Source organism: Miscanthus floridulus, chromosome 8 (assembly GCF_019320115.1).
Source record: "Miscanthus floridulus cultivar M001 chromosome 8, ASM1932011v1, whole genome shotgun sequence".
NCBI lineage: Eukaryota > Viridiplantae > Streptophyta > Magnoliopsida > Poales > Poaceae > Miscanthus > Miscanthus floridulus.
The window spans coordinates 193,694,572-193,715,172 of record NC_089587.1 but is presented as its reverse complement, the minus strand read 5'-3'; the positions used below and the strand labels follow the sequence as shown (position 1 = coordinate 193,715,172).

Genomic DNA, 20,601 nt, shown 5'->3' with positions numbered 1-20,601 from the left:
CAGCTCCAGGGTTGAGACTCCGAACTCAGATTGCGCCTGCTGCTGGGCTGTCTTTGCGAGAATGGAACATACACACAAACTAGAAATGTTCTTGATTCTATGAATGGCTGAGACACTTGAGAGGGGCACAGAACCTGATGAAACAATCTATGGCATTCTGCTTCATGGATATGGTACCAAAGGAGCTCTTTCAGATAATCCCCTGGATTCGGCAGTAGGAAAAGGTGCTTCACATCCATGCCGGGTGGGCTGCCCACCGGTCACCCGCCGCGCTGCTCCCAGCGCTGGCCGGGCAAGCTCCGCACCGCACCTACGCCGGCAGCTCCGTGCTGCATCCACGTCGGGCGAGCTCTGTGCTACATTTTTGCCATGCCGTGCCATTTCAATTCCGGTATTGCCCTTGCGAGGTTCAATCACATAGCGAGAATCCTAGAACCGATCGAACAATCTCATTTCTTTCCATGTGTGCACCAGTCTTAAGGCATTGAAATGTACTTACGGCTAGGGTAAACCCGATGGTCGCAGATACATGTGGAAAATCTACTTTCGGCAAAATGCGCATATATTTAACAAAATGAGGCACCAAGCTTTGAGTCCTGATGAAATCACTGTTGAAATAGGAGAAGGATGATACCCAGTTCAGTTGCAGCGCAGCCGCCTAAGCTGAGGTTTCTTCTTCAAGCCGCAGAGCAGAGTCGAGTCCCAGTGCGGCAACGCGGGGCTGAAGTGGCGCGACACGACGCGCGAGTCGAGCAGCTGGACGACGGCCGGCACCATCACGCACCGGGGGACCTTGTACTGCCCGACGGACGCGCCGCGGGAGACGATGGCGTAGTCCGCGACCTCCTCGAAGGTGCCCGGCCGGACCACCCGGATCTCCAGCGCTCCGATGGAGCCCGTCGCCACCCGTCCCTCGCGGTACGAGTAGCTCAGAGCCTCCTCCATCTCCAAGCAGCACCGGCCCAGCACGTCGCCGTCCACCACGCCCGTCGTCGTCTCGGCGGCGGTGCCGGAAGACAGCATACGCAGCTCCCAGTAGACGACGTAGTGCCCCGGGACGGTCTCGGTGCACGTCCGGCAAGTGTAGTCCAGGACGGCGGCGCCGCGCGGGACGAGCAGCGCGGCCGACGCGCGCTCCACCGCGCGCTGCAGCTCCGCCTCGTCGGTCCTCTCGACGTCCACGGACAGCAGCACGTTGCTGCGGCGCACGAACCGGAACTCCGGCGCCGCGTTGTGGAACCCCGCCACGCGGAGGACGTCGCCGACGCGGTACCGGTACAGCCCGCCGTAGGTGGTCACCACCAGCTCGTACTCGCGCCCGGCCTCCACGCGGGCGAGCTCCACGAGCTGGCTCGCCGCCGTGGCGTCCGCGGCGTCCGCGGCGGCGTTGTCCGTGGGCAGGAACTCGAAGTAGGCCATGTTGGGCATGATGGTGTATGTCGCCTCGGAAGGGTCGCCGCTGGACATTGGCCGGAGGTTGAGGCCGAAGTAGCACTCTGAGGACCCGTAGACGGTGGACACGATGGGCAAGCCGCCGCCTCTGAAGTAACGAAGCGCCGGGACGTACTGCGCCATGGTACCGGTGCTGATGGCGTCCAGGTACTTGGCGTTGGGCCAAACGCGCGTGAGGATGCCGGCCAGCAGTCACCCTCCTCCGAGCCGCCGCATTCCGTCCGGATGAAGCGCGCGAGCTCGGGGTCCGTCCGGAGCACGGCATTGACGGCCCCACGCACCGACGGGTCGGTGACGTGCTGGCCTATGAGCGCGCCGGCTTCGATGTCGGCGGCGAGGTGCCTCCAGTTGCGCTGCAGGAAGGAGACCGCGCGGACGAGGCCGTACGCGAACGCGGCCCCGATGCACAGCACGGCGTGGCGGTGACACAGGCTGCACAGCATCTGCGCGTACATGCTCTGGGACGCGTCTTCGCACAGCACGGCCGCCGCCGGGCTCGTGTGGCCGCCGCGGTTGGTGGGCTCGTACGGTCGTCTCCGGTAGTGGTCGCTGTGCAGGAGGCTCGTCACGACAGTACGCGCAGGCAGGCCGCCCGGCGTCGTCGTCCCCGACTTGACGAAGTTGAAGTAGAGACCACTGCTCTTGTCGAGCCCAGGCACGTGCCTGCAATCGCGTGTTCAGTTACATCGGGTGCACGTGTGTATTATCTATAGGAAGAAGTCATGATGAACTGTTAAGTTACTGGTTCATGACTGCCGTGACGAGGCTGTGGAGCAGCATGCGGCGGTCGAGCTCGTCCTTCACTGTGGGGATCAGCTTGGGCTCGCCGCCAGACGTGCCGGTGATGACGATGAACTCGGAGATCGGGTGGCCGGGGCCCGTCAGGACGGCAGACGTGTCGCCGTTGGCGACGCGCAGGATGTACGACTTCAGATCTTCGTACGTCACCATGGGCACCTTGGCCCGGAAAGTGGCGCGGTCGGCGGCGCCGAGGAGGCCGCATTTCGCGAGGTACTCGACGTCGCCGCTGTGGGCGAGGATCTCTGCCAGCACGCGCTCTTGAACGGCGTCCACGTTAGTGGTCATCTCCTGGATGCACTCGAGCTTCTCCGCCATGTCCTGCTTCTGCGTTGCCGGCGGCGAGGAGGCTGCTGGGGGGCTCCGGGGCGCCGTGCCGTTGGTCGGCACGTCAGTCTTCTATAGAATTGTGCTCAATCCACAGATAGAAATTAAACTGCGAACGTTAGATAGAACAGGCAGTGGCCTCGCCATCGAGCAAGACATTTATAGCCGCCCGTGACTTGTACTGTGAAGCAGATTCTTTGTTTGACTTGTACTGTGAAGCAGAGTTTTTTTTTTTGACTTGTACTGTGAAGCAGATTCCTTGAGGGGCATTATAAAGTACACCTATCTGCTAGTGTCCATCCATTCTTGTACGTTATGCAAAGTACTCGCTCCCTTTAAAATCAAGACGTACTCCGTTCAAAATTCTAAGATATTTTGAGTTTTCTAAATATTCTAAGATATTTTGTGTAATCTAAATACATTCTTTTTTACTGTGTATTAGAGTCTAGACATAGTGTATGGCTAAATACATAACAAGGCTATAGATCTAAAAATGCCAAAACATTTTTTTTCATTTAGAACAGAGGGAGTACGTATTTCATCTTGTTAGAACAAGACTTTAACCGGTACTATTCTTGATATCTCACTTATATGATACAAAATCACAATTATAAGCACACAACTTTCTATAGATCTAATAAAACCAATTTTTATCATAAAATTCATGTATATTAATAAGAAAAAAACGTTGGTTAAGGGATTGTCCTGTTGAAACAAAATACGCAATTTCGAACGGAGGGAGAGCGTAAGGATCATGACTGCTTTTGCGTGCATGTGCATGTGCATGTGCATGTGCATGGTACGTAGGTAGCTGCGCTGCGTGGTTGCTGCCGCATTGCTCTACGCGATCAAGCTTGGCGCATCAATGCACGGTACTATGGTAGGCATGCAGTATGCTGGCCAATTAATTGACCACTCAATAAAACTCTCTTTTCATGCTTAAAAAAAACTCTCTTTGAGGAGGATCCATAGGGCCCTTGCTTGGCGAACGAGATAGAATTCATTTAAGTTAGTCTCGACAAGATAAGGAACGATGATATTTCTGAAATCGTCTAAGTGGTCATATTAAAGCAAACAATAACGCTTTAATGCCTGCCGCACACCGGCCGGCACATGGACGTGGTTCAACTCATTTTCGTAAGGAATGATATGATATTTCTCAAGTCGATCGCCTAGACTTCACCGGCAGAGAATAGATCTTTTACCTTTAGTCTCAGCCAGAGTTGGACCCACGACTAAAGGGAGCATTAGTTCTAGTTGGAGCCACCAACCGGGACTATAAAGTCCCCGGGCCAACGGCTAGTGTCATAGGCTTTTGTGAGGGGATTTTAGTTCCGGTTGGTGGTTTTAACCGGGACCAAAGGTCACCATTTAGTTCTGGATTCACAGTCCCGGGACTGAAGGGGTTCTCTAACCGGGACTTTAGGTCCTTTTCTGCACCAGTGTGCATTGAATTATCTAGTGGTCATGTTAAGCAAACAATAATGCTTTAATGCCTGTCGCACATCGATGTGGTTCAACTCCTTTTCTCTGAAAGATATGCCGACTATATTAGAAAATAAAAAGTCTGAACTCCATAAAACAACAGAGCAACGAAACCTCAAGAGGTAAGTTCAAACGGTTTAGATCCACCCTACACACTCCCACCAACACACTTATATTTTTGTTCTCGCTTCATATATATATGTAGAAGGGTTAACTTGAATTGGCAATATGCATTTTAAAAAGCTTTGTATATGTTAGTCTAACCCAACCTCCAACAACCAATATGAGACTAAACTCTCACAATCTCATATCATCACACAACATGAGCCACCATGGAATAAATTAGGTCAAATGCCTTACCCGTCTCCGTGAGGAGGGAAAACCATGTGTTCTCGTCCTTGCTAGAGCTCATGGTAGAGGAGATTTGGTCTATGCAGCCCTAGCATCGATACATTACCTAGTATAGATGACAATCGATTAACTTAAAATGAAACAAGGTGCAAAAAAACCAAAACAACTGCGTTCAAAAAAAATGAAACAACAATTTATAGCACGAGTGCTCAAATAATGAACTTTAATACATACATATAGTCCAACATTACTATTTTAGCACAAATACACTATTACAAATTTAAGAGTAAAATGCACGGGAGGTCCATTAACTTTCGTTGTGTCCATCAACTTTAAAACTGTATTTTTGGGTCCATTAACTTTCGTTTGGTGTCATCTAGGTCCACCAACTTTAAAACAACATTTTTGATCCATGAACTTTTAAAATGGTTCACTGCAGGTCCACGCATGCATGCATGCACGTTGACTTCGGCCTCCGATCTTTGCGTCGGTGGAGCCATGTCTGCACTCGCCGCCGTCGCTCGTCCACGGACCGCTCGTCGTGGCTGGTCACGCGGATCACGACCGCCTCCAACTCGAGTCTCCTTGGCGCCGGCGCAGCCACCCTAGAGGCCGGCCGTGGAGCTCGCGATGCTGCAGGTGGATGAGGATGAGATGCAGTGCAGGGCTCTGCAGGTGGATGAGGACGCTGGACCCGAAGAACGGCTCCAAGATGATGGGCCTGCTGCTCATCCAGGACAACAGCGATAAGGAGCTCATCTGCCTCGCCTTCAGCCCAGAGCATCTGCTCCACGCCTTGGTCGCCACCGCGCGCGTCGAGCTCGCCGGCAAGCCCGCGTCCCCGCCGTCGCCCGTGCTCAGCCCGCTGCAGACCGGCCCGCCCTAGGGCCTCCCGAGCCCCGGCGCCGGCCACCACCAGCACCACCAATCGCCCTTTGCCGCCGACCAGCTCGGGTACGACGGCGGTGCCGACGCGTTCTACGCCGATGACTACGATCTCTGGTCCCCTGCGGGCGGCGCCGGCGCCGGTGCCCACCACCGGAGCTTCTCGCTCAGCAACACCGAGGCGGCCGCGTCGTGGAGGCCCTGCATGTACTACATGCGCGGGTACTGCAAGAACGACTCCTCCTGCCGCTTCCTCCACGGCGTGCCCGAGGACGACACCGCGGAGTGGGAGATGGCCGTCATGCGCGCCAAGGACCTAGCCGCCGTGCCGCCGCCGCAGCTCATGGCATCCGCGTACCCCTTCTCGCCGTCGCCCAAAGGAGGCGTCAGCCTTAGCTTCCTGCTCCAGCAACATCAGCAGCAGAGCGAGACCCAAAGGTGCCATTTTTACCGCTCGTCGTGGCTAGTCACACGGATCACGGCCGCCTCCAGCTCAGGTCTCCTCAGCGCCAGCGCAGCCACTGTAACAACCCAAAAATCCATACACCAAAAATACCAACTACAAAATTTTTCTTAAAACTCCCATGTGTTGATGAGTGTCATGTATAGAAACCCAACCTAAGAGATGCATTAGGTCTAACCCCGACCCAAGTCAACACATAAGCATGGCATAACTCTTGGCATAAACATGTGATTAAGTTCCCTAAATAAATGAACCTTGCATGCATATTAATACCACTTGTGAGTTGGATTCTTCTTTTGTCTTATGTTATGCTAATTAAAAATCACCAAACAACTATTATGCTTGCTAATTAATCCTTTGATGAGCAAATGCCTTAAGCAAACAAACAAAGAACAAAAGAAAAGGAAAAAGAGAGATGAAGAGAGAGGGCCTCGCAGCCAATAGCTCGGCCCAAGCTAGCCAGCCCAGCCGGCCTGCCAACCCCTTCCCTTTTTCCCACCCACGCGCGTGGCCCACAAGCTTGCACAGGCCCAGCATGCCGGCCCAGCCTTGCACCACGCGCGCGCGTTGCGACGCTGAGCTACTCTCACTGCCCGCTGGGCCCCACCTGTCGGCTTTCCTATTCATCTTCTTCGCGCCACGCATCAACCGCCCGCGCGACCGGGGGCCGACAGCGTTGGTAGGAGCGGGCCAGGGGGTCACGCCCGGGGCATGGCCCTTGTTCCCCCTTGCGCCGCGCTCACGCAACCTCACGCCATCGTCGGATGCGTCGCGCGCCTTCCCACCGCACGATGCCAATCGCCATTGGAGGCATGGAGCTCGGCTATAAAAAGACCCCGGAGCCTTAGCCTCTCCCTCTCAACCACGCCGCCGCCGTGCAGTATTCGCTAGACCACCCAGCACGAGGGCCGAGGGGAGGAGAGGAACAAGGAGGGCGGAGCCGCTGCCGGGAGGAGGACCGGGAGCACGCCGGAGTTCGGAGCGCCGCCGCGGATCAAGTCGGAGCATACCGCGAGCCGGCGCCGTCATGATCGTCACTGCGTCAATCATACACTGCATCACCTAGCCTCGCCGAGCACAGCGCGGTGAGCACCTTGCTGAGACCTCTCCCTAGCCAACCGGCATGAGCTCGCCGCCGTTGAGACCCTACCTTTGCCTCTGAGCACTCGGCCTAGCCACTCGAGTAGCGTAGAAGACCGGCCCAACGTCGACCACCGAGAGCTTTAAGCCCCTCTTTGGCCCTTCAACGAGCACGCCCTGAACCCGCAAGACCCCAGCGCCCCGTATGAGCCTCGTCGGGCCACCACGGCACGCGCAGCGTGAGCTCACTGCCGACGTGTAAGCCGACGTGGGAGAACAGAGGAAAAGGGTGAGATGGGCAGCATAGCCCTGCGCTCGGACCAATGTGAACCAGACGAAGGAGACAGCAGTGTGGACACGGTCCACCATAGACCGTGTCTGCGGTCCATGGGCCTTGACTACGTCGTCCACCGTGGACCACGAGCCGTGGACTCGAGCCTGACCCGAAACCCGGAAGGCGACATGGCACTCTATGATGAGGCCACGTGGCAGGCTGAGCCTGGCCCAAATCTAGCCCTGTCCGGGCCCACAAAAGCCCAGTCGAGGCCCAACCTGGTTGACAGTTGACCGGTCAACATTGACAGTTGACCTGGCCCCACATGTCAGCGACACAGGGACTCTGGACCCACTCGTCAGTGGGTGACATCATGACGACATCACACGGGTCCCACCTGTCAGTAACAACACAGCCGAGGTGACGTCATGCCTACGTCACGCTGACGTCAGCAGCCCTGGTCCCACATGTTAGTGACTATAACCCGTTGACCATTGACTCATCCATTGACTTGACGTTGACTTTGACCGGACCCACAAGTCAGTGACCCAAGAGACCCTGGCCCCACCTATCGGAACTGATAACGTTGAGTGCGTCATGCTGACGTCAAGATGACGTCAGCCGGACCCCACTTGTCAGCTCAGTGCCGAGCCGATGACATCATGCTGACGTCAGCATGCCACGTGGACCGGTCATAGTGTGACACGTGTCAGCCCAGGATTAATTCAGCCTTTTCCATTTTTAGAGATGATTTAAACTTCGGAAATTCATAACTAATTCATATGACCTCAGAAAAATACGAAACTAGGACCAAAATTCATCTAAAATTGAGCTTTACGCAATGAACCCATGTTTGAGTGCATTTGGCTCTTTTGAATTTTCATTGCTTCTTTGTGCTATTCTATAAACGTCGCTAACGCGACTATAATTCGAACGTATGCAGACTCGGAGGAGAACCAGATGGACGAGGATCATGAGTACCGTGAGGAGTACAGAGACGACTACACTGAAGGTGCCACATCCTACCCAATCTCGTAGCACCTATTACGCATGGCTAATATAGAATTGCTATTGCTCTACTTACTGTTATGTTATAATCATACAATGATAGGACTTGCATGGTAGTATGCTTACTTGATGGCCTTTACCTTGACGCAACCTTACCCCTACATACCCTGCTGTTAGGCTAGACACACGCTTACTGCTATATTACAGATGCTTGTACTTCTACTATGCTTATACTACATTGATGCGTGGTGTTATCTAGGCTATGGGGAGAGTGATGCGTGTGTAACTTGGGTGTGTGGAGGGTGAGAGTTGTGTTGACCAAGTTGGAGTATACGATGAGCCTAGGGCAAGTCTTGCCATGGGGTGCTACCTGGGCACCCCTGGAATGGATACCTGTGGTGGGTAAGTGGTATATGAGGTGGTCCTGGGTGTGAACCTGTGATGGGAGGAGCCCAGGGTGGAGGTGCTGTGGTGGCATGGTAAATGGAAACCCTGATGAAGACATTCTAGCTTGGTCATCCCTAAGGACTTACTAGTACTCAGATTCACCGGGAAGCCTTACGTACCACTCGCCCTATATGGTGCGGGATGGCCAGACTACTTGGTAGGATAATGCCACTACTGCTAGGTTGATAGCGGATAGTGTAAGGAGGTACGGGGCGCGGAGGATTTCCCCCACACCCTTCCGAGACTTTATGGAGACCTTGTGGACCCGGCTCATGACTCACAGTTTCAGCCACCCCAGACTAGACTTGGGGTGTACCAGGGTTGAATGGTAGAGTGGTATTATCTTAGGCTAGCAAGCGGCCGAAATCAGCCCAGTTGACGACGGTCAGCGAAGAAGGCAGATCTTGTGGTTATGTAAAACCTCTACAGAGTGTATTGTTGATCAATCGATACATGTGCCGACTTGTCGGCTATGGACCTTTCCTGAGTTTCGCTTAAACTAGATAGTGAGATGAGTCCTTCTCTTCTTCCCCCGTGAGAGAGTGTCGGTCGTAGCTAGGGGCTACGGGCCTTGAGATAGTGCCAAGAGGGAATTGGCCTGTCGACTAAGAAATGGTATGGTGATGGTGTGGATGGTGGTATATCGATCCCAGGATCAAAATCTGGCTCAGGAAAGGGAATGGGGTGGAATGTGTGTGGGAATAGTGTTAAAACTTGACCAACTATTATTATATACTTGAAATGCTAAAACATAGGAAACCCCAGCCTTATAGGTTTCTTTTGATTATATCCAACTTGCATCTAAATTCCACAAAGCAAAGCTCATAGGGTAGGAGTGGCCAGTACAAATCGTACTAATAAATTTTGGCACACAGGTTCTGCTGAGGAGTATAGCTCCAAGGAGTTTGCTGGTTGAGGGGTTCGTACCTACGCTCGAGTTTGGCGATCTTATCTTCAAGCTGTTCTAAATGAATGCTACTTTTGATTCCGCCAATGCGGCGATGTAATAAATTATGTAATTCCGCACTATTTGTACTCTGATATTATTGTTGTATGGATGTGATATTCGACTGGAATTTGGGTAATATGATCTACAACGGTCTTATTACACTTCGACTCTGTGGATTTCCCTTCATGGAAATCAGGTCGCTTCAGCCACCCCAGAGGCCGGCCGTGGCCGCAGCGCCGCCACGCGCGTCAGGTGGCGCGACAGGTCTTGTCGTGGAGCTCGCGATGCTGCAGGTGGCGCTGCCGGGGAGGAGCGGTTGTCGGACGCCGACACGACGGCGTCGTCTACGGCCACGCCCAAATCCAGCCTGTCTCGCCTGTGGGCAACCCCACAGCAACCGCCATCGCTCACGTGCTCGACAACCAGCACGAGTTCCCTACACAGGGACGTCACCGCCTCGTGCGCAGGCTACACACATGCATGGGAAGGGAGAGAGGGAAGCTAGCAAGGGTCACGAGTGCTCTTCTTGCTTCATGCATGGATGATGCCATGGCTGAGCTCGTGGAGCTCGTGGGCAGCTCAGGTTGGACGGAGGTAAGCAGGGCGAAGACCACAGGGAGGGAGGGAAGAGCGATGGGATGCTCATGAGCTGCTCACCTCGTCCTGCAACGACGATCAAGCCTGGCTCATGCATACGGCCATATACGGTATACGCATGGCAAAGCGAAGCAAGAGTAGGCGAGCGAGTAAGCTGAGCGTGCTGCTGGGTGGTGGAGGAGAGCACCTCGACGTCACCTTTTATAGGCTGGAGGAGGGGGGGTTGGCCGGCGAGCACAGCAACTCGCCTTCAATGGCAGCACTGCAGCGGGCGTCGACTTGCGAGCGTCGCCTGCTTGCGGCGACGGTGGCACTGAGGCGATGGAGCGTGCAGGAGGAGTGATGGCGCGGCAGAGGTGAGTGGAGCATTGCGGCGTGCGTGCCTTGCTGCAGCGGGTGGTGATGGTGTAGCCAACTTGCTCTACCGTGGCTCAGGGCGATGGGACGACACGAGCAGGGGCTGGGTGACGTGTAGCGGGGGAGGTGAACTGAACGTGAACACACGGTGGTGAGCTCAGCTACCTGTGTGCTTGCCTCTTGCTGTGCGCAGGCCTATGGGCAGGCAGGTAATGTGCACGGCCTCGACGATTGCAGGTATGGCTCCACCGACGCAAAGACCGGAGGCCGAAGCCGATGTGCATGCATGCATGCGTGGATGCAGTGAACCATTTTAAAAGTTCATGGACCAAAAATGTAGTTTCAAAGTTGATAGACCTAGATGACACCAAATGAAAGTTAATGGACCTAAAAATGCAGTTTCAACGTTGATGGACCTAGATGACACCCCCAACGAAAGTTAATGGACCTCCAGTGCATTTTACTCCAAAATTAATTTTAGAATACGATATTTTCTATTTCTACTAGAGGCGAACACAAGCACCATCGCATCTATAAAGGCCTCCGGCATTCACACAGGCGGGCACCTGAACAGTCCACCCATGAAACACAGGAGTTCAGACCGTTCTAAACCCTAACGAAGCTCCTTAAGGCGTCTCGAGTTCTCATTGATTCTCGCCAAGTCCCTTTTCTTTCGTTGTGTCGCTGCACCCGACAATGTTGATTGACACCTCCGGCAACGGCTAGACCTTCACCAAGAAGGTGGTGGAGTCAATGGCGTCCATCAATGAGAAACCCACGTATGATCCTGGAGCTGTCGAACCCAACGTCGTACTCGGAGTACATGGTTGGAGGAGACCTACACCTGAAAGCGTTCTCGCACTCGCACCAACAGCAGGCGTGTTTCATTTTCTCTCGACTTTGGACAGCGAAGTACTACATTTTTGTTTGTAAACCGTAGAAAACATTGCATGTAAAACATCTAGTAACACATAGACATGAACCCTCTACGTCTTTGATTTTGATGATGAACATTTTTGAACAATTTTAAACATTTCATGGACATTTTTTTTTGCTTCTGTTGTAACACCAAAGAAACGTAGTTAGATATAAAAGCCTGTTTGGCAAAACTGTATTGTTGAGATTTATGATAGAGCTACGTGAAGCCCTACCGAACACAACAACTTCAAACTTTAGAGCCCTACAAAACACAACAGCTTGGCGTGGGGCAACAAATCTCTTTATGGCTCCTCCTCCCAAATGCGTAGGTCCTCTTTGCCAAGGCTTTGACTTCTCCAAAAATAGCGTAGCTAGAAAAAGACGTATTTCTTTTTGTAACTTCGGCTTCTAGGTCAAAACGGCTTGAGCTTCACCACTTTTTATCTAGTTTTAAGTTTAGAAGCTGTTTTCGTGTGCGGTGTTTGGTAGTGCTTCTTTATTAAAAAAACCAAAGTAGCTATGGATAAAACCTCTCTAGAAGCTGTGCCAAAAGGACCATGTACACTTAGGGCCTATTTGAGACAGCTCCAACAGCTCCAGATCCACCAAAAACAGCTCCACTCCACGAAAAGTTACCCAAACGGTCTAGCTCTATGAAATCCAAATTCAGCAAAACAGTGGATCTAAGGGCCATATTCACTATTTTGGTGGATCTCCTCAAGAGGTGCTCCACCAAACTCAAATTGATGGAGTTGGAGGAAATTACTGACCACCGCCACTGGTTACGCAAACGTACCCCTTCGTTCTAGTTTCTTTCCCGTCTCCTCTTCTTTTCCATCGCGAGGACCGCACGCTCACCCCTCGCCGCACCACGGCCGTCGCGCCAGCTCGGCGACCGCGCGCCTCGCCCCGGCCCCATCCCATCCGGCCCTGCGCGACCCTCCCGGCCCCGCGCGCTCGCACCTCGTCGCCCACCACCTCCTTGGCTCTGCCGCCGCACCTTCCTCGCCCCACACCGTCGCCGAACTTGCCCCTCGCCCACACCGCGGCCGGCGAGCGCGCTCCGGCACTGCTCCGGCGAGGGCCCAATGCTCCGATCCTGCTCCGGTCAGCTCCAATCCCAGCCCCGCGAGCTCGCCCAGCCGGCGGCGTAGGCCTCCCGGCCAGCCGCGAGCTCCGGCAAGCGAGGTCGCGCCCGCCCTCCCAGTTGCGCCCAGAGAGCCCCCGCGCCGGCACAGATCTTCGCCAACCCCGCCGCCGCTAGAGTCCTGCTCGCTTGGCCGCGCCCGCCTTGGCCGGAGAGCTGTGCCGCTGTAACACCCTGAATTTTTGCCATGTTTTGAAAATCGCTAAAAGTTTGAGCTTTTTTTAATTTTTCTATAACTTAATTAAATATAACCACGTAGGATTTATTTTCGCCACGAGTAGAATCCACATAAGAAAATAAGGTTGCATGGGTAATGAAGTTCGCTTTTGTATTTGAACTTATGGTTGTACCATTCCTTTGGAAATCATTCTTGAATTCAATTTGAAAATCATTCTAAATAGCCTTAAATAAATTCTGGGAAAAAGGAAAGCCTCCACGGGCTTAGTCCCCTCCCTCTTCCCTTCCTGGCCCGCGACGCGGCCCACCTCTCTCTTCTCCTCTCCCCTCTACCCCGCGTGGGCCAGCGTCACGCTCCCAGCCCAGCAACCAGCGCAGCGGCAGCCTTCTCCCTTTCCCTCTCCATCTCCCACTGGCGTGCGGGACCCGCCCGTCAGCTTCACTCCCTCCAACGCGATTCTCGCGCCCGCACTCGCCGCACCGGCCCCGCCGTGGCCCCATCCCGGCGTTGAAGAAGACGAGCGCACAGGCGCCAGCTGACCACGGCCTCGAACCGTCCCATCACCCCCTCTCCTCTTCCCCTGAGCTCCCCAGTGCGTCAACGCCATCAGAGAGGCCGGCGCGGGAACCCCGCCAGCGCCATTGACGCGACCTCACGAGCACCGACCCAACCGGAACCCGAGAAGACACAGGGGCACCCAGCTCAGCGTCCAGGACCGTACCCGAGCTCGAGCACGTGCGCGGAAAGGAAAAATATCCGCCGGCGAGCAGGAAAAAGATCTTGCCGCCGCCACCGACCTCGCCGGCCTATAAAAGGCCCCGCCGGTGAGCCTCCGCGGCAACCATCACCACTACGAGCATTGCCTTGAGCTGGAACACGCCATCTCGCCCTCATTTCCTCTCCTCTTCCCCTATCTTGAGCTCCTCCGTATTTTTCCCCAAATCTGCCGCCGCCTCTGCCATTGACGTCGAGCTCCGATTTCTACCTATCTAGGACGTCTCCGGCTAATTAGGGAAGCAGATGAGCTCCGTGGACTAATCTCCTACCCTCTTCCCCATCTCCAGCCCTCCCTCTCGCTCTGTGTCATGCTGTCATCGAGAAGGGCTGTCCGCCGTGCTGCCATTGCCGTCGGCCGTCAACGACAGAGCTCGGCTAAGCGTGCCTGCTCCTCTAGCACTCCCACACAATCACCACACGCACGTGCACGCACTAGAACTCTAGCCGCAGGCCTTGCACGCGCACACACCCACCACCACGCTGCCGCGTTCTCTCCGGCGGGCCACCGCCACCGCCACGAGCATGCACCGCCACCACCTAGTTCACCGGATGTCGCGGTTCGGGCTCTGGAACGTCGGCCACCGAGCAGTGTCGAGCTTCGGGCAAGGACGCCGCCGGCGAAGCCAACTCCGGCGAGTCCAGCCCCTTGGCTCTGCCCAGCCGCCGCTTCGGAGCCCACCATCCCGTCGTCGTCACCCTCCATCCCTCTTTCCCTCTCTGTCATGCGGGGCCGACCCGTGGCGCCGTTTCCGACCGCCCCCGTCCGTTCACGGGAGGTGACAGGAGAGGGCCACGTGTCAGTGATGCCAGCCACTGACATACTGACCCCACACATCATACACATGCACTCTATCCACCCACGTACACAGTGCACTACACGCTGGTAATTGCTAGAGGTACCCGAGCAGTGTACATACAGTGTTAGAAAACCACTTTCGTTGCTTAAAAAAATTCCCATAAAATTTCTAAATAAACTAGAGGCACCCTAGAACCTACCCATACCTTTACCATGACTTTTCCATGCACCCAAAAATCCCCAAAATTATACAAATTCCCAAACCCTATTTTAAATCCTTAAAAAGATAATATCTCCTTCATTCTAATTCCGTTTTCCACGTAACCACCACTAAAATTCTTCTAAAATCTAGCCCTATTTATTTGATCTATTACCACCATATAATTCTATGTTTGCTTTTGTGTTTGCTTTTATTTTTTGCGGTAGTCTTATTTATTAACAACGACCGACAGAGGACGGTGAGTACCAGGAAGGTGAGGACCCGGACTACGTCGAACCGGAAGGAGAGTACAACGAAGGCAAGTCCTAACTCCCCACCTCCACCACCGTGTTCCACCATTTCCACCATAAACCCACCATTTTCCATTTTTCTACTCAATAACTAATAAACTTATTTACTATAATTTGTACCATTCTTTTATTCATGAAATTAAGTAATATGAGATATTGTGACATGGCATGAGCCATGCGATATAATGAACACTGTGTTGGTGCGAAATGTGGCCGACAAGTAAATATTTGTAGTTTTGTCGTGCGTTAGATCGGATGTGGCCTAACACATGATTTATACTGGTTCAAGCAACGGGCCCTACGTCCAATTTGGGGTCGGTCGGCGACTTTATTCCTGAGCCCAAGTGCTCGAAGTTTGCTGTGAGGGTACAAACGAGTAAAGAATGAGAAGGGGGGTGTTCAAGACCCGGTCGGACTCTGGTTCGAGTGGAGAAGAGCGACGGGAACTCAAACGAGCGCTAAGTGTTAGAGAGGCAGAGCTGCGTGCTTGCGTCTCTACGTGTGTGTGTGTGTGTGTCTGAGCTTGTGTGTCTCAGCTATCGTCCGTGTGTGTTGAAGTAAGCTAAGTTGTTCGAGCGTGTTATTTTTTAAGGAGAGAGCGCATCCCCTTTTGTAGTTGAAGGGGATGGCCTTACAAGTCAAAGACGGAAAGGGAAAAAGGTGTACATGCGCTACCTAGTCTTGTCGTCGCCCACGCCATCGGTCGTCGAGGCGGAGTGGGGGGATGTGGGCCTCCATGTTTTGCCCGATGGAGGGTCGTTTGGTGCGCCCGCCCGGTCAGAGTTGGAGGGGATCGAAGGAGCCACAGTCGGGACGGAGGCAGAGGAGCTGCTGGCGAGCCACGGTGTCCCGGTGGTGATCATCCCCTACGATGGCGAGGAAGACACCAGGGTGGTGCCGCCAGTCGTCCCATCGTCCTAGGAGTGGGCGATGATCCCTTCGTCGCTTGGTACTATGGTGGCTAGAACTTCCGATGGGTCGGGGGCGACCCGCGAGCTGGTGTAGCCTCAGCTAGGCGAGCCGGGAAAGGCTCGGTTCTTCCTTCACGACGAGAAGGAGGGGGAGCTTTGGGACCTGCTCGGGGAGAGTGGGCTGACGATGGATTCTGACCTCACCAGTGCCGAAACGAGGCTCAAGGAGGCATTGGAGAAGGTCGTGCTCGCCTGTCGGGCCGTGTCCGTCGACTTGCCATGCGATGCAGAGGTAAGTTCTCTGTGATCCTGATGTTTGTCTTTCATTTTCAACGGTTGTCTTCGCGTGCCTGCTCTTTGTCTCACAGGGCTTGGAGAGGATGTTGGCCCGCAAGTCCCGGTTCCTCCAAGAGGAGCACGGTCGGATGGAGCGGGATGCGGCGGCGTTGCGACAGTTTGATGAGCTTAGTCATGAGCTAGAAGCTGCCCACCATGAGTCCCAAGACCAGGCAACACTGGCGATGGGAGCCCAAGAGGCGGAGCGGCACGTGGTCAAGCGGGCGACTGCTGCCGAGCAGAAGCTCGATGCGGTGTAGGCCCACTTGTTAGAGACTGAGGTGGTGCTCGGGAAGTGCTTGGAGGTTCTAGAGGCGGAGCGAAAGGCCCAAGCGGACGTCGAGTAGCGGGTGCGGTCATCGGAGCAGGAGGTTGTCGCACTCCAGGGGTAGCTGCTCAGGGTAGAGGATTCGAACGCTCGGCTGCGCAAGAGGGTGACCCAGCAAGAGGAAGGGCTTACCATTAGTGAAAGCGCCCACCTCGGTACGTACCTTTCCTGCCCTCGGTCGATGTCTTTCTTTTTCCTTGCTCCTGACTCTGTCGTCCATTCCTAGAACTGGGTGGAAAGGTCAGCTCTCTACAGCAGGAGCTAGAGACGGCCTAGGCGACGATCGGTCAGAGCACGGAGGCACTGGCCCGGTCCCTAGAGGAACGAGGCATTCTTGAGGGAGAGCTCGACCAACTCTGAAACATGGCACAGATGGTGATCACTGAGGTGTTTGGGTCGGGCCCGAGCACTAGCGTGCCCGTCGTCCGACTCACGGAGATCCTGGAGGAGGTTCGGGTGCTCATCTCTGATGGCATATTCTACGGGGCAACGGGGGTGCTGACGTCGGTGGCGACCCATTACCGCACCCTGGACTTCATGGACACCTATAGAGGGTATGCTAGCGGGTGGAGCATGGATAAGATCTAAGCACTAGAGGACAGTTTGGTGCCACACGCGCAGGCGGTCACTGAGTAGGTCACCGCGCAGTAGGTGATGGAGACTCGTTGCTCGGAGGCCACAGCCGTGGGCTAGGAAGGCATCATCCATCCTGCTAAGGCGGCAGAGGGCGGGTCGGAGGCGAGTGTTGTTCCACCCGCAACCGAGCCAAGCGTTGTCCTGACCGCAGCCGAGCCGTGCATCGTCCCGGCCACAGCCGAAGCGCCTTCGTCCTCGCCAACTACACCGTCAGCCGACGTGGCCGGGGGCCGCAATAAAATAAAATAGAAGTAGTTAGTCTTTGTATAAAGATGAATTCATGGGAGAGTCTCCATGTGAACATTTTATGTTCTTTTTGTGATCTTTTTAATCATGAGGGGGAGCTTGTCCCGCCTATCCTTGTTTTCCCTTTAAGTAATTTTGCTTTTGCCCTTTTCTTTTCAAACCTGCCCGTTAACTATAGGCTACAACCTTAAGAACCCGGGCATGGCCCGTGAGGCTCAGCTACTCGTAATCGTAGGTCGTGGGGGTTTGATCGGTCAAGAGGCTGAAGCTTAAGTTACCGAGGGCAGTAAGAGGATGGGACGCCCTTTCGTTTGGGCGAAATGCATAATTACGTGAAAGTAAGGAGGGGTGGTTCTACACCCCCGTGGAGCCCCTAAGTGACCCAGGGCGAGAGTGCTCAGGCTAGGGTGCTGTAGGAGCGAGCGTTGAATAGAAATGACCGGTAAAACCAAGCTTAGGGAAAGAAACGACGTAATTGTTTGATGTTCCGTATGTTGCTTAGGATCTTGCCATCGTTGTCCTTCAGCCGGTAGGCGCCTGGTCGAATCACCTCAGCTACCGTGTATGGTCCTTCCCATGGTAGAGAGAGCTTGTGCTTGTCCTTGGTCGACTAGGTCCTCTGGAGTACGAGGTCGACGACCCCGAGGGTCCTTCCCCGGATCTTTCTCTCGTGGTACCTGTGGAGTGTTTGCTAGTAGCGAGCGGAGCAGATGGTAGCCATTTCCCAGGCTTCCTCGAGTAGGTTGACTGTGTCCTGTTGAGCCTCCATGGCTCAGGCTTGGTCGAAGGCCTTTACTCTTGGGGTGCCGTGATCGTGGTCGGATGGTAACACTGCTTCAGCTCTGTACGCTAGGAAGAAAGGGGTCAACCCCGTGGATTGGTTTGGGGTCGTTCTTAGGCTCTAGAGGACTATTGGGACCTCAGTGACCCATTGTCTGGCATATTTTTTGAGCTGGTCAAAGATGCGAGGCTTGAATCGTTAGAGGACCATGCCATTGGCCCGCTCGACCTGACCGTTGGTCCGCGGGTGTCCAACCAAGGCCCAACCGATCATGATGCCGTATTCATCATAGAAGTTTAGGAACTTCTTGTCGGTGAAGTTCATTCCGTGGTCGGTGATGATATAGTTAGGGACACCAAACCAATAGATGATGTCGAGGAAGAACTTGACCACCTCTTCCGAGCGGATATTGGTGATGGGCTTCGCCTCGATCCACTTGGTGAACTTGTCCACCACCACGAGCAGGTGAGTGAAGCCACCTAGGGCCTTTTTGAGGGGCCCGACCATATCGAGGCCCCAGACCGTGAATGTCTGGAGCTCCTGCATCGGTAGGTGAGTTTGCCGAGCATAAAACTGGCATCCTTCGCACTTGCAGACAACCTCCTCCATGTCTCGTAGCGCAGTGAGCCAATAGAAACCTTTGCGAAAGGTTTTCCTAACCAACAACCTTAGGGCCACGTGATGTCCGCAGACTCCGGCGTGTACTTCGAGGAGAAGCTGTTTCCCCTGGTTGGTCAGGATGCACTTCATGAGTACTCTCGACAGACTTAGTTTGTAAAGTTCATCACCGATGGTGACAAACGTCTTGGCGCGTCGAGCGATTCACCATGCTTTAGTCCTTTCTGGCGAGAGGACCTCCTCAAGGAGGTAGGCAAGCAGTGGCGCTCTCCAATCGACTAGGTCGAGTGCCATCACGGCGATGTCGCCATGGAGGCATCAGGGTCGGAGCCCCCGAGCGCTCGGTCGAGGTCGGGGGCACGTTGGGGTGTTGGAGCCCCCGAGCGCCAGATCGGTGTCGGAGCGCATCTGGGTCAGATCCTCTCGGATGCAGGCAGACGGCTCGTGGAGGTTGTTTACGAAGACCCCGTTGAGAGGAAGTCGGCAGCGTCGTTGTCCTTTCGAGGGACATGATGCAACTCGATCCCCTGAAACTTGTCCTCGAGCTTGCGCACCTCTTGGCAGTATGCTACCATGAGAGGGCTCATGCAAGAAGACTTCTTCATGACCTGGTTGACCACCAGCTCTGAGTCTCCGTGGACATAGAGCCACGTCACGCTGAGTTCGATGGTGTCGATGAAATATGGTCGGCAGTCTACCTAGGGGTATGCCCAAGGTAGTAGATTGTTGGCAGACAGATGCGCAAGCCACAAACATGACGGTGACGCAAGACAGACACGAGGTTTTATCCAGGTTCGTCCGCCACGAAGGCGTAATACCTATGTCCTACGTCTGATTGTATTGTTGTATGTCAATGAGAGATGTTTTTAGAGGGGTCCCCTGCCCGCCTTATATAGTCCGAGAGACAGGGTTACAGATCTAGAAACTAATCCTAGCCAGTTACAATTGCCATAGGTGGCCGGATAAGGATTTCTATTCTAACCGACCAGGATCTTGCTTGATCTCCAAATCTGTCTTGACTCCTTGCGCGGGACTCCGAACAGGTTGGCCGGGCCGCGCGTCGTCTTTTAGTGGACCGGACCCCCTGATCCGGGCTGGCCCAAGCCTAGCCATAAGGGTATAAGGGTTAATACCCCCACAGCTAGTCCCCGAGCACCATGTATTATGCTGCGACACACCGTTTGATCTCCTTCGACTAATGCAATCTGTCTTCATGTCATCTTCAACTGATTGAAACATTGACCAATCAAATGCGCCAACATTCTGATCAGAACAGAGAGCAGTAGACCACGATTATAGCCGAAGATTCTGGTTGTCCAAAGAATGCATGGTGCTCTTAAAGAAAAAAAGAAAAAGTTTTCTTTCCTTATCAAGTGTGCCCACTTGTATTTCTGATAAGAAATGTAAGTGACCCTTGGACAGTAGTAATCTTGACAATCAGTCAAAGCATAGGGGTCGATTAAATAAACACATTCACCACAAGGTGAAGTGTGCCCACTTAGTCCCTGAGCCTGGTAGTAGGTGACGCAGGCACGTGGTGCCAGGGTCTAAAAAGAATTTCTACTGAAGTTAAGAATCCAATCGTCGTACAATCAATACGAGATGCACCGGCAGGTGCATTGTACCGATGTAGTCCCTGAGCTTGCTGGAAGGCAAAGTATAAGCCTTGTAGCAAGGTCCAAATAAATGCCTCTCAACTGTATGTGAGTACACATCACATGTAGCCGAGAAAAGCAGTCGCCGAGCATTGTTTAGAACAGTCCCCGAGCATGATAGTGGTCGGAGCAGTCCCCGAGCACGATAGTGGTCTGGACAGTCCCCGAGCATGGTAGTGGTCTGGGCAGTCCCCGAGCACGGTAGTGGTCTGGGCAGTCCCCAAGCACGATAGTGGTCTGGGCAGTTGAAGGGTCGAGATGGCAACTAGAGGGGGGGTGAATAGTCTTTTC

At 54.0% G+C, this 20,601-nt stretch overlaps 1 protein-coding gene and 1 pseudogene across 1 annotated transcript; one reads left to right on the top strand and one right to left on the bottom strand.

Annotated features, from left to right (window-relative positions):
- Positions 1–436: 436 nt before the first annotated feature.
- On the bottom strand, positions 437–2,685 carry LOC136474404 (probable indole-3-acetic acid-amido synthetase GH3.9; annotated as a pseudogene).
- A 2,407-nt stretch (positions 2,686–5,092) lies between these two features.
- On the top strand, positions 5,093–10,024 carry LOC136470426 (zinc finger CCCH domain-containing protein 53-like). The gene is made up of 3 exons (XM_066468278.1): positions 5,093–5,266; positions 5,363–5,821; positions 9,716–10,024. Exons 1-3 carry the CDS (start codon positions 5,093–5,095, stop codon positions 10,022–10,024), a joined length of 942 nt encoding a protein of 313 aa, XP_066324375.1.
- Positions 10,025–20,601: the final 10,577 nt, after the last annotated feature.

Excerpts from the sequence above, each read along its gene's own strand:
- LOC136470426 (XM_066468278.1), top strand. The coding sequence starts at position 5,093 with ATGAGGACGCTGGACCCGAAGAACGGCTCCAAGATGATGGGCCTGCTG. Across the intron at positions 5,267-5,362 it reads CCGCGTCCCCGCCGTCGCCC|CTCGGGTACGACGGCGGTGC; the intron begins GTGCTCAGCCCG and ends GCCGCCGACCAG. Across the intron at positions 5,822-9,715 it reads TCAGCGCCAGCGCAGCCACT|GTCGCTTCAGCCACCCCAGA; the intron begins GTAACAACCCAA and ends CATGGAAATCAG.